Genomic DNA, 13,970 nt, shown 5'->3' with positions numbered 1-13,970 from the left:
GTGTGTGTGTGTGTGTGTGTGTGTGTGTGTGTGTGTGCGCGCAAGCAAGTGTGAGACGAGAAATGCTATTTTAAACCTAGCATCTTAGTTGATGATTTGCATTAAATACTTAGAAACGCATCTGGGGGGGACATAGTTGGACACCTTAAGTGGACACGTGTCTTGAGTATGCATTATGATTGGATGAGATACTGTAAAAGATACTGTTTTGATTTGGGTATAAATATTGAGTTAAGGTTTTTTTTTTTCTGTTTGTCGCAATCTACAGCCAACACTGAATAGCTGTATGCATGTAGAACTTTTTCTTGCAAGAAAATAGTCAGCGATATTCAGGCAGAAATCGCAATGGGTTCAATTTAATTAACAGACCTTTTTTGTCTGTAAAATATTCACTATAGTCTGAAATTTTACTTTAGTTCTCAAAAAGCAAGTAACTATATATATATATATATATATATATATATATATATATATATATATATATGTGTGTGTGTGTGTGTGTGTGACAAATAACCTGGAGCACAAAACTAGTCTTAAGTCGCTGGGGTATATTTGTAGCAATAGCCAAAAATACTTTGCATGGGTCAAAATTATTGATTTTTCTTTTATGCCAAAAATCATTAGGATATTAAGTAGAGATCATGTTCCATGGAGATATTTTGTAAATTTCATACTGTTAATATATTAAAACTTAATTTTTGATTAGTAATATGCATTGCTAAGAACTTCATTTGGCCAACTTTTAAGGCGATTTTCTAATTATTTAGATTTTTTTGCACCCTCAGAATCCAGATTTTTAAATAGTTGTATCTCGGCCAAACATGTCCTATCATAACAAACCATACATCAATGGAAAGCTTATTTATTCAGCTTTCAGATGTTGAATAAATCTCAATTTTGAACAATTGACACTTAAGACTGGTTTTGTGGTCCAGGGTAGGGCTGTGCAATTAATCGAAATCAAATCGCAATCGAGATTTGAGACGTTGTGATTTGCTAATTGCAAAAGCCTGCGATGTGGACGCGATATTACTCTCTTCCCCACGCTGCGTGAATCCCGCATCACGGTTGAGCCGTTCACACTTGCCGCACTCACGCAGACTGTTTTATAACGCTTGGTTATATTCGTGCGTGGCTCCGCACCGCAAATCTCCACGAGCGCATCTGGCAGTATGGATGAGGCTTGACGCACATGCGCAACCTGCGTCGACTCGCGCCTGGCTCTGCTTTTAAAATAAATGTAAATTCAGTCTAACTGCTTACTGCTCCAGGGTCACATATATAAAAGAAAATTTGAGCTTTAGAGATTTAAACTGTTTTAAGACTATATGAAAAATAAAAATAATAATAATAATAATATGTCCATAAATTAAATCCTGCAAACCGCTGATACTGAAGAGTCTCTGTCATCCCAGTATTCCTCGCCTGGGTTTCCCCAGTGAACATATGCTAATTAAATAATGCATGTGTCACCAAGCATTAGCCCGCACAGGAATGAAATCAGAGTGACAAAAGTTCAGACTAATGAGGGAGATCTCCATATCTGCTGACCTTACTACACATGAGCAAAATTAAAATTTAGCTCACTTACATTACTCTTCTGTTGAAATATTACAATATTGTATTTTCAAACATTAAAAAGACTTTCAAGAATACCTACCTTTGGTTTTCTGTTCAGTTGCCTGTAAATGAAAGCAAGAGATGCATTATCAGCAAAAGCCATGATATATTTGACTGTACTTGTTCAGTGTGGTAGTTAACTCATACGTCAGAATGCTGTTCATACACTTCAGTTCAGCATTCAACACAATCATCCCTCAACAGCTCATTAAAAACCTGGACCAGCTGGGGCTCAACACTTCGCTGTGCAACTGGCTGTTAGACTTTCTGACCTGAAGACCTCAGGCAGTACGTGTCGGCAGCAACACATCCAGCACCATCACACTGAACACTGGGGCCCCCTAAAGGATGTGTGCTGAGCCCCCTCTTCACTCTGCTGACCCACGACTGCACACCGTCACACAACTTCAACCTCTTTATTAAATTTGCGGATGACACAACTGCGGTTGGTCTCATTAGCAACAGAGATGAGACAAACTACAGGAGTGAGGTGAGCCACCTGGCCGGTTGGTGCAGTGACAACAATCTCTCTCTGAACGTGGAGAAGACAAAGGAGATTGTTGTTGACTTCAGGAGAGCGCACACTCAGCATGCTCCTCTGACCATCAACGGTGCGACTGTGGAGAGAGTGAGCAGCACCAAGTTCCTGGGTGTGCACATCACAGAGGACCTCTCCTGGACCGACAACACCACAGCACTGGCCAAGATAGCACAGCAGCATCTCTACTTCCTCCGCAAACTGAGAAGAGCCAGAGCCCCAGCCCCCATATTGTGCACCTTCTACAGAGGCACCATCGAGAGCATCCTGACTAGCTGCATCACTGTGTGGTATGGCGCCGGCAACGTGTCATGCCGGAAGACTCTTCAACTCATAGTGAGAGCAGCTGAGAAGATTGTTGGTGTCTCCCTCCCCTCCCTCCAGGACATTTATGGAACCCGTCTCACCCATAAAGCCCTCTGCATCGCAGGTGATCCAACTCACCCATCACACAGCTTCTTCAGTCTGCTGCCATCAGGGAGGAGACTGCGGAGTCTCCAGGCCAGGACCAGTAGACTGAAAGACAGCTTCATTCATCAGGGTGTTAGGAAGCTGAACCCCCCCCCCCTTTTCCCCATGCACCACTGTACCCTGAACCTCAGTCCCCCCCACCCCCAGCTCCCATTAACAAACTGGGACCTGCACCAGACACTTTGTATAGCATTTTTTTTTGCTACCATACTACTAACTGCAATTAACTTTATTAACGTACTGTTAATGTACTTTGGTAATAAAATCAATACCAACATTAAAATAAAAAAGTAACACTACCATACCAGTATCAGTATTAATGAGCACAGACTCGGTTTGGTACCCAAGTGCTCTCTGACTGACAGGTGGTGCAATTTTTATTTATTTTTTGTTCTGAATAAGAACTGTTTCTCGATTTCCAACACTAGTCATTAATTGGAATGATGTTAAAATTATTTGATGTACTGATTTTTTTTTTTTTTTACTAAAGAAATACTTGACATGTCATTTTTTTTTTACATTTAAATTTAAGATATATTTTTATGTAGCATTTTAAATAATATGTTCAAGAGCACACATTGGTGTGGTATCAAAATCGGTAAAGACATCATATTTTTTAGTGTGAAAACCCAGTGGCAACCTCCCGCTCTCTCTCATGAAGCCAACAAGGAAGTGACTAAAACTGCAATTCATCGACTGGCTGCAAAAGGGAGTCAATCCCATAGACTCCCATGTTAAAATGCCCAACTTAACAGCAGAAAAAAACATGTTTACAACCTGGTTCAAAAAATGATTTTGGTCTTTATAGCTAATTTTGCCCTTCATGACAACTGTGAGGGGGGTGAATTTTTCTATAACTCATCCGTTTAAATTATAATAAGCCTTAAAGTTCTGCATAATTAAGGGCGTGGCCACTTGAGTGACAGGTGGATTGCCGCTGCTGACACTGCCGTCGAGCTAGGTGGGCGTGGCTTCAGCAACCAGCTCCCACATTTTTGCCCATTTTCGATTATCTGGGAGACTTGCACGGTGACGCGCTGCCAAGATGGCGACGGCCCGCCCTGCACACTTTGAGCTTCAAAATCGCTCTTCAGGAGTCTATGGGTGACGTCACGGACACTATGTCCATGTTTTTATACAGTCTACGGTGAAAACACACCATTAGTTTTGCGTTTTTTTGAGCTTGGTGAGACATAACACCTCATAACCTTGATAAAATACAAGTAATCAAACATTCTGAGATTGCACCTCTTTGAGTAAGTTTTGCTCTCGTTTTTTAGGTTCAAAATTGTACCCAGCCCAAAAGAACAGCATGACTCAACAAGCACTAACCAAAAAAAAACAAAACTCAACTTCAAGTGTTAAAACACACCCTGCCTCGTAATCTCGACAAGAGGCCCAGCAGGGGCCTGGAGTGAATCGCATTGCCACAAACAGTGGCCTGCTAATCGAGTGGAAATAGACTACAAATGGCCCTCTGTGAGAGAGGAGGCTAGGGGGAAGAGGAGTAAGAGAAGGGAGCAAGGCCAGTGTGCAAGTTTACATTCCCTGGTGCTATTCCAGAACTGTTACAAAGACTGTTCTTTTCTTCTGCCCTTTTAAGTGCTTCAGAAGAACTTCAGAACACCCAACTGAAAGGTTCTGATTTAAGTACTCACTGTGCATTTGTTGAATGCCTAAAGATCTTACCACTGATTCAAACACTAATTACAAATTCTTGATAGGAAAGAAGCTTGACAGATGAAAACTGTTAAAGCAAAAGTATAATCTGTTGTACCTGATATTAAAATAAACTCGATAGGGTTGCACAGTATATCTGTAGCATATCAGTTAATTTCAGCGATTTTCTAAAATGTATCAATATCAGTCAATACTGGATACTTAACTGTGCGTGCTCACCCTAACAGTATTTTTGTCATCTAATATTATATTATTTATTTATATATAATATATATTATATAATATTGCATATTATGATTTTTACAGTTTTATTTTAAGTAAAATAGTAGATAATTTTAATATCAGTCATCCATCAGTTACTGGCCTTATCTTAAATAGAATAATATGTCTTCTCGGTCCAGACTGCACCCAAGCCCCCACTCCCCCAGCACTGCCCCCCCCCCCCTTTTTTCTTTTTTTTAACCCCCTTTCTTTCTTTACATCAAAAAAACAAACAAACAAACAAAAAAACAACAAATTAAAACACACCGACCGGTTTCTGTGCAGTATCCTTGTTTGTCTCTTCTTGCTTTTTCTTGTCTTCCATCAAATGGTTCTCTCCTTGTGATGTTCACCTTCTCTTAGCTAGAAGACAGACAAAGGGTGAATCGTTAGTAACTGTCAGGATGAAAGAGACCACACAAGAACTTAAAATGAAATAAAAGACTTGTGGACAATAGTATCTGCAAAATTTGGACAATGAAAGAACAGATAGATACAAATAGTTTCCAAATCCAACTTTATCACTCACTCATTTAAATTATGAAGTGGGAGGAGGGTGAAGGATTAATCAAGCCTTTATTTAATGTATCTGGAGACTGGTAATGTTTTCTGAGTCCAAACCTGAGGCCACTTTGAGGGCACCAGTTTCTAAGGTAAGTCCAGTTAAGTTCAACAGTGAGCCAAATCCCATACAAAGTCATCCTAAAGCCCTTGGTAAAACTCTGACCGTGCATTGATTTGACAAACTGATCCTGCTAATGGGGGTCCCATCCACATTTTGTCACCAGTGGGTATTTTGACTTCACTCATCTCACTCATGCACGGTTTAAGCAGCATGACCAAGCCAAGTAGACAGATGATCCTCATCTTTCCAAATGTAACTGTGCACAATATATCACACCCCAAATCCAAATGCATTTCCCACCCAACAACACACAACAATATCTCATTCCACTGACAATGCAAACATAAAAGTCACAAGTCAGTCACCAAAAATACCAAAAAACACAAGTCACCAAAAATAATGGGGAAGGTGTCCTGCTGTGTTGCCAGTTTGTAAAAGAAAAGCTGTCAAACAGTAAAACTGCAAGTGACAACAGTGCATTGCACTTAGAAACAACACACTGGCAGAGAGCCATGGTATGACTGGACAAATGCTTAGAGTTGCCAATCAGCTGTCCTGATTTACCCTCTGGCTAAAACCCCTCCCATTGGCTAGTAAACTTATCCCCACTTTTGCTGTCCAATCAGAACACAGGTGTTTGAGCGATTGCCGTCCACATTGACTCTTGACAGAGTTCCAGAGCAAGATGACAGGAAGCTGCAGAGGATCATGTTGAAATTACATGCGCATTTTGTAGAGGGGGACAGTGAACGGCTTTATAAATATCCTACACCCTTTGTGTGCTGAAATTTTCCAAAGCCTACCAGTTCAGCTGTTTATAAAATATAACCATCTGCTCCAGACACTCGAGCTGATTCAGTCCCATTAGGACTTATGTATACATAATGTGTTCTTTGATTCTCATCCATTTGTTTTCAATGGCACAGATTATAATATATTCCAGGTTTTCCTTGCTCAACCTCTCAAATAAATGTAAAAATACATTGTGAGGGATGTGTTCAGACTAAAATTTTGGCAATTGTGAAAATTTATTAATAAAAAATATTTTTGAGGTTTAGAAGTCTGTAGTAATATTTTTTGTAGTTGCTTACATGACTTTTGATTAATATTGGACCATTCCTCCACACAAATCTGTTGATCAATATATCTGAGAGGTCATGTTAGTACAGCCGTCTCTAGTTTTTGCCACAGCATCTGCATTGGGTTAAGGTCAGGGAAACACATATTTTCCTTTCTTTTCTTTTTTTTTCAGGCATTCTTTAGTTGATTTACTTGTGTGGTTCAGGACCTCCATGAAGCTGGCCACCCGCCCAATGCAAAACGTTGCCAAAATAGTCTCAATCATTTGTGCTTGATTTATGAGGTTTGACAATTTCTTTTTTGTTTGTGCTGCTTTGTTATATATATATATATATATATATATATATATATATATTTATATATATATATATTTTTTTTTCTTTAAATAATGCTTATGAGGTCACTCATAACTTGATCATGTTCCCCTGAAGAAAATAGTTGCTATTGCACTATGAAAGCTGGCAACCAACAGTGACTACAGAAGTATTGGCCATCTTTTTGGTGTCATCAAAACAACAGTGTGGCAGTGTGTGCAGAAATTCTGCAATGCTGCCTGTATGTTGTTAGTTCCAGAACAGACATGTTTTCCTGACCAGCAGAAGCTTAAAGAAATGGCGACCAACTTTAAGAAAGGATGGGGGCTTCCAGTGTGTTGGTGCCATTGATGGGTCACACATACCCATTTTAGCCCCAAAGGAGTACCACTGTGAATACTTCAACAGAAAAGGCTTGCATTCCATCATCCTGCAAGGACTTATAGAAGGAAAAGGATTGTTTTGCAGGAATGGCTGGGAGTTTGCATGATGCTCGAGATCTGAGACAGTCCAACTTTGTAGGAGTTAGTTGAGCGTGGAAGACTTTATCCAGCTTGCAACAGGAAAACCAGCGGGGTGAATGCTGGCTATTATGTGCTGGGAGACTCAGCCTATCCTTTCCAGAATTGGCTCCTAAAACCATTACCTGACAATGGCCAGCTGAAAGCAGAACAACAGACCTAAACAATGTGCAGGTCTCAGGAGGTAGTAGAATGCTTTTGAGTACAAAGCTAAAAGAGGTTGCAGTGCCTTATGAAGAGGAATGATAGCGACACAGAACTGGTGAAATCCATCGTGTTGACTTGTGCTTTGCACAATCTTTATGAAAGTCATGGAGAGGATTACCAACATGAATGGGACACACCTGCTGTAGCAGAGCCTGTGGTGGTAGCAGTGGTACAGGGTACAGAGGAGGGGCGGGGATGTACGTGTGGGTCTGATGAGTTATTTGAACAGTTAAATATTTTGGTCTTTGCAGTTGTAGCAAAAAAATCCTGTGTAAATGCTAGGTTATGTTTTGTTTACCTGTTTTGACTGATATTGTAATGGACACATAAATCATATTTACTTTTACACTGCCTCTTCATATTTTGTAAAAGTGAGGACTAGTCTGCAATAAAATGTAGAAAGAAATTCAGATTTTGCCATCACTTGTTTAAAAATCACATAAGATTACAGCGTAAAATTTTTGAAGATCAGCTATTGTAAATGTAAAGTAACACATTAACAAATATTGTATGTTAAAGGTAAGGCATAATCTCCCAAATGGTGATTTTATCAAGGTAGCAAACAAAAGGTCCATACACTCTGGCATTGTCAACATCTGATGGCAGGAACATTAAGCGAATTACATCAATTTATAGAAGGGGTATGGGAGGAAGCCTGTGAGACAGTCATTGAACACATGACATGACACATGAGGTAATGGAAAAATTACTTTAATTTGAAAACAGTCAAACAAATGCTTAAAATACAAAGTGCTGTGCAACAACAGTTTTGTGTGAACAAAAAGTGAAAACGTGTCAAACAAGTGTAAAGTCCTGTGTTGTGGGCAAAGCATTAGTGGCTGGATGGTGGCACAGGGTCACGGCGATCCTCAACTGAAAAATGTCACAAGTCACATTAATCAATCAAACTGCAACAGTACGGTTCGAGATAACATACAAAACATACAAAGTACTAGGACTGAACGGGTAGCTAATTATAGTGGTGGACAGTAACAAAGTATTAGTAAATTTTTCAAGTATCTGTACTTAGAGTATTTTTTTTTATAAGAAACTTTTACTTCACTACATTTCAAAGCATAATATTGAACTTTTTTTCTCCACTACATTGCTGTAAAGTGGTGAGCTGTTTAAGCCCAATAAATGTGCACACATTCTCACATCTCTTTCCATTTCTTAATTTTAGATGGAGCTCTTTCTCTTAAGCTCTATCATTACACCTGTCTCTCCTTAATAGCTACCTTGAACAGTAGGATGGATAGAAAATTCCATTAAAAAAAATATAAATTGAGGTTCATTAATCAGTACTTTTGGTTTTAGTATTTAAGTACATAAAAATGAAGTACTTATGTACTTTTACTCAAGCAAATATTTAAAATGAGTACTTTTACTGAAGTAATATTTCAATGTGGTATCTGTATTCTATCCAACACTGCTAGCTTGAAAATAACTGGGTGATACCGCACTGGCTAGCAAACAACAAACAAACAACAGGCTTCCTATAAAGTTGTACATTGAAAGTGAGCTTTTCCGTGATCTTTTAATACTTTGTTACACAACTATAAGAACTTACCAGCAGACTTCATTTACTCCAGCAGAGAGGTGGCCATATCGATGCCAGCTCCTCTTGCCAAACTCGCCAGTCTGTGTCCATAAATGGCGTCCATCATATCGAACCACTTCCACTTCTTTTGGTTTACACCTTTCGGTTTGTGGTCTTTCACCTTCTGGTAGTTGCTCTGTTTAATTCTGCAATGCTTAGATGTCCGCTGGAACCCATCTGCAGCCATCCTCTCAGAAACATTCTGGAAAACCTTTTAGTTTCTCACCATGCCATCGAGTTCTCTTCGCAGACGTTCTTCACCGATGATACCCAGGAAGGTCTGCACCTCCTGGGTCGACCATGGTTCACTGCTGCATGCTGACATTAAAAAAAGGCTGTAGCACACGCAAGTGACGATTCTCTGTCAACTAATCAACAGTCTGTAGTGAGTCTAGCTCCACCCTTTTGGTATCGGACTACTGTGCTAGCTACCCATACTGAAGGGTCCCAAAAAAGTGGTACGGTCCAATTCGCTATTTTGGTACCATTCACAACTTCTGACAATGGAAACGTAAAATATTGCATACTGTACTGTACTGAACTGTACCGCTCGTACAATTAACTGTACCGGCAATTCCATTGAAGGTATACAATTTGCCGGTTCATGCATTCCCTGTGAATCGAACCTATGAATCCTGGCATTGTTAGCACCAATCTCTACTCTAGGAATAAGCATCACAGTCAATGTTATTTGTTTACAATTAACAAAGATCACCAGAATCCACATTTCAGTAGTGACCCAAGTTTCAGGATAAATATATCACTTTCTCTGTGCAAGAGACCTGAAGAGCACACTGAGCTCTAGTTAATGAAAACAGTGAGACTTTCTAAATGCTCAAAAAGAATGAAAGAGGATGAGAAAGTTATATTAAAATTTAAAAGCCTTAAAGGCAAAATAAAAACTAAAAGTGTGAGATTCATTTTAACAAATGAAAAGTCTCAAACTGCATGATCAAGCTTAGGTCAAGCCACGCCTAAGATGCAGAGGTGTGATGGATGTGGTTATGGCAGGACCCGCAGGGCAGGATAGGGGAGGTATACAAAAAAACACACTGAAAGGTAGTGTGTTTTGGAGTGGGCTGTCTTGGCTAATATCCAGACTTGTGGAGGCTGTGAGCAGAGGCTTGTATGCTCACAAGGACTTCTGGCAGGCAACAGCGGAGGGGAGGGGAAAAAGCGTTAACCTTTGGCCTTCCTGCCATCAAGTAATAGCAACCTGCAACTCCCCTCGGCAGTTCACTGCACTGACTGGATCATCAAGAGGCCTTCTCAAACTACAACTAAAGAGCAGCTTAGCACTTCCTATGTGCTAAAATTACTGAGTGCTAAGGATATGTGGAACTGGGGGGAGTGGACACAACCTGATAGATTTAGAAAGCTGGGTTGTTACAACCTGACTCCAAATGAACTGATTTGAAACTTGACTTCAACTCAGTGAATTAATGATGTGTGACTTGTTGCATAAACTGCTAAGACTACTTTTACAAGTTAGTTAATTGTATAAAAACATAGATTGGAACTTAAATTAGTTTAATTCATCGAGAGCCTATATATAGATTTATCTATTTTTGGAGTTTACAAAAAAAAAAAAAAGAACAATTCTGTGACATTCTGTTTAAGGCACTACTTATCCATTTCTATTGTATTGCCAAAAAGTGATTGACTGTCGTACAAGTCTGACAGCAATTAAATTACTTCAAGGATATAATGTGATTGACTATCACAGCACACGCAATCCAAGTTGACCGTTATGCTTTCTCCAATGATCGAGCCACACAGAGGCTGGTATCTCCTCATCATAAGGCCGTCTCTGCCTTGGTCACAGCTATTCACAGACCACATTTACTATTGGTGAATAACAATTTAAATTGTCAATGATTCTATTTTCCACAAAAAAAGCTATTGTTCAGCTTCAATAGACTTGGAATATATGGTGCTTTAGTATTTTTGAGGCATTCACTTTAATTAGCACTCTTAGTAAAGAGCAGTGTCAACATTCTGCTAAACTTCTCTTGTTGTGTTTCACAAAAGCTTAGAATAACATGAAGGCAAGTAAATTAGTACAATAGTTAAAATTTTGAGTAAACTATTCTTAACTCGCAACCAGATGGAGACCAATCAGCGAATACCACACCTTTAAAGTTAGCGAAGAGCCTTAAGTTGTCTTCCAGACTTACCATGTGATGCTTAAAAAGTCAGGCATACAGCGGAATTCGAGGCTAAACAAGCCAGGATTGTCCTACAGAGGAACAATAGCTTTGTCTAAGCTGTCAAAACATCAATGTCAGCTCTATTCTGATTAAATTTATCGAAGTGAAATCGGATAAGAGACTATACAAAAACACACAGCTCCAGGAGATGGAGTCAGTATCATTCCCGAATGGTTTTTCCTTTCATCCTGAAGGTTATACTGACAGCTAGCGCAGAGGCCACACACAGAAGAACAGACAACCGCTTCTGACAACCTGTCAGGGGTACAATGCACAATAAAGGCAAACAAGTAATTATAAATAGAGAAAGGAAAACCACACACTCATTTTTAATAGTACACCTGAGAGTTCAAGCAGTACTGAATCAATGACAATACAACTGCTGTATCCAGAAATCAGCTTAAATTCTTGAAAATTATGTTAACTAGCAAAACAGAAAACAACTGAAACCGAATGAATAAGATTTATACTCCATCTTGAACTACAACCTTCTTGGAGTGTTAAAGCCATCATTTATGATGGTGATTTTAGAGGTACATTCTCTTTGTGGTTTCTCAAAACAACAAATTCCCATTATTTACATACATTAGGGCTCAATAGTGATAGCTGGCTGGCAATTAACAAAACTGTCACTTGCCCTAATAGGCCAATTCTGTGTTGTCACTGACATTCATTAATCAAATACATGTATTCTATCCCTTGGTTTTTTTTTTGTTTTGGTTTTTTTTTGGCTGCGAGATGAAGTAAAACAGCTGGCTAGAAATTCTATTATAGTTCTAATCAGAATATGTTGAAAATTATAAAACAACCAGTAATGTTTTGCGTCAAAACAATTATTTTACAACAGTCTTTTATTTTTATGTAAATATTTTTGTAGAATAAAATATTGGAACTACTGCACTAATATAATCTGTGCTATTGGCACAACTAAGCAGGATTTTCTTTTTGTTTTTACAAAACTGTCCTATAACTATACTTAGAAACCACAAATAAGAAACTATAAAATATTAATATTTGTGTTCTTCTGACACTCTGCTTTCATTGTTAGTGTTGCTTGGTGCATTTATTCATGTTGTTTTACCTAGGCTCTGAGATCACAAACATAATCTATTTTTTTAAATATTATATGTTATATAAATTAGCAGAAGTCATTAAATGTGTTGTTTAAGATTTATGTTTTCTGACCTATTAATAGGGAAACAGAACAAGGGTTAAACAATTTATAATCTGAAATTCAATAATCCAATAATCCACAAACAAGAACCATCCACAACCTTAAAATCTCAAAGACACAAAGCTTTATTTTACCTAGAGTCTATAGCAAAATGCTATCATAAGAATGGGGGAAGGACCCTGCAACACAGCAGAGACATTTTCTGGGACACCAGCCAACACTCACAAATGCTTTCTTCTCCATTTCTTTCCCTAACCCGTACCCCATCCTGTCCTGCTGCGTGGCTCACCATTCTCCTTTCACGTGTACAAGAGGATTTCAGCCTCTTACATCAGAGGGTAAAATGTTAAACTGAACTGGACTATAGTGTGATGATGAGGTTATGAGAGAAATATGGGTGGAAAGGTCTCATAAATTTTCCCTCTTTAAATTTGACATCAGGGAGGAATTTCCTATTAAAACTATCTTAAAAAATGTAACTTAAAAACATTTCAGGTAGACTACATATCTAATTACCAGACAGGGGTTTTGATGCCAGGTCAGCACCTCTTGAGATATTTTATTCAAGACATTACAGAAATGTGGTTAGATAGTACACAATTGCCTGAAGAAAAATACCTCCTTTAAAATAATAATAATAATAATTAAATAATAAAAAATTCAATGCACAGGAAAGAACGAAAATCAGGCAAATTCTACTGTTATAGAAATGCAACCTGAACTCCGGCAAAGGACGGTTCACCACAGCCAGCCTTTGAAATATGTGCAGACAAGAACAACGTGCTCTAATTTTATAGAGCAAGACAGAGGCAGTGTGCACCCACCACAGAAGCCAATATTAAATTATGTCCAGCTATAAAGTGGGGCTGACACCAAATAGAAAGCCACAACGTACACAGAGAATCTCATGAAATACAAGGAATTCCCTGTCTCTTTCTGATTTTACAAGCTCTGCGGTCTGCACCCTTACAGCCCAGAGTGAGATCGCTCATCTGTATTGCTTGCCCTTTTTGACAAGCTGAACACTGGCTTCTCACGCCTCTAAGATTTGACCCCAATCCCCTGCAGTGGTGGTTTCTTAGACCCAGACGAAAGGGGGAAGAGCTGAATCTGGGTGTATTGGAGCAAAGGAGCTCCTCGTTATGGTGTGATTTATAATTAAGGTTGAGCAGCACACACTCAAAGGGCAGACAGGTTATGAATTATAAGTGAATTGCCCTATTCATTTTATCACTGGCATCAGCCAAGTGTGAGGTGATTTTCAAGAAAGAAAAATAGATGGAAGAATAAAATGATGGCTCTCAACTAAGCGCACAAGACAATAAGCAAAGCTACAAAAGAACACAACAACATGAACAAAAAGTACTAGAATAATAGAGGGAAGGATGACACATACAAATTCCTTTCGTTTTCAGAGAGCAAAGATGGTTATTAAAAAAAATTATAATATATATATATATATATATATATATATATATATATATATATATAATTTTTTCATGAAGAGAAAGCAAATATTCTAACTGCTCTGAAGTATTTAGCAAATAATACTGAATGTAATTTTTTCACAAGGTGAAGCAAATGACCCTGAGTATGTGACTATAAACAGCTAACGTCTATTGAATCTTGGCTAGATCTAAGAAACTAACATAAAAAAGCATTCTTAGAG

General features: G+C 38.6%; 1 protein-coding gene across 6 annotated transcripts in view; it reads right to left on the bottom strand.

The window, feature by feature from the left end:
- Positions 1 to 13,970, bottom strand: part of LOC109092377 (trinucleotide repeat-containing gene 6C protein-like) — a 48,557-nt gene that overhangs the window by 30,905 nt on the left and 3,682 nt on the right. For 4 of the 6 annotated variants that reach the window (XM_042757469.1, XM_042757467.1, XM_042757470.1 and 1 more), the window contains exons 2-3: positions 4,842 to 4,933; positions 1,661 to 1,682 (exon numbers count right to left, since the gene is read on the bottom strand). In XM_042757469.1, the coding sequence (XP_042613403.1) occupies positions 1,661 to 1,682; positions 4,842 to 4,895 (76 nt within the window). In that variant the 5' untranslated portion in view covers positions 4,896 to 4,933. Of the gene's footprint in view, positions 1 to 1,660; positions 1,683 to 4,837; positions 4,934 to 13,970 lie in introns of those variants that run through there. The other 2 variants (XM_042757468.1, XM_042757472.1) reach the window with 2 other exon arrangements.

This window comes from Cyprinus carpio, chromosome A6 (assembly GCF_018340385.1).
Source record: "Cyprinus carpio isolate SPL01 chromosome A6, ASM1834038v1, whole genome shotgun sequence".
NCBI classification, from domain to species: Eukaryota; Metazoa; Chordata; class Actinopteri; order Cypriniformes; family Cyprinidae; genus Cyprinus; species Cyprinus carpio.
Note: the sequence above shows the minus strand (reverse complement) of the source record. Positions and strands in the feature narration are given on the sequence as shown.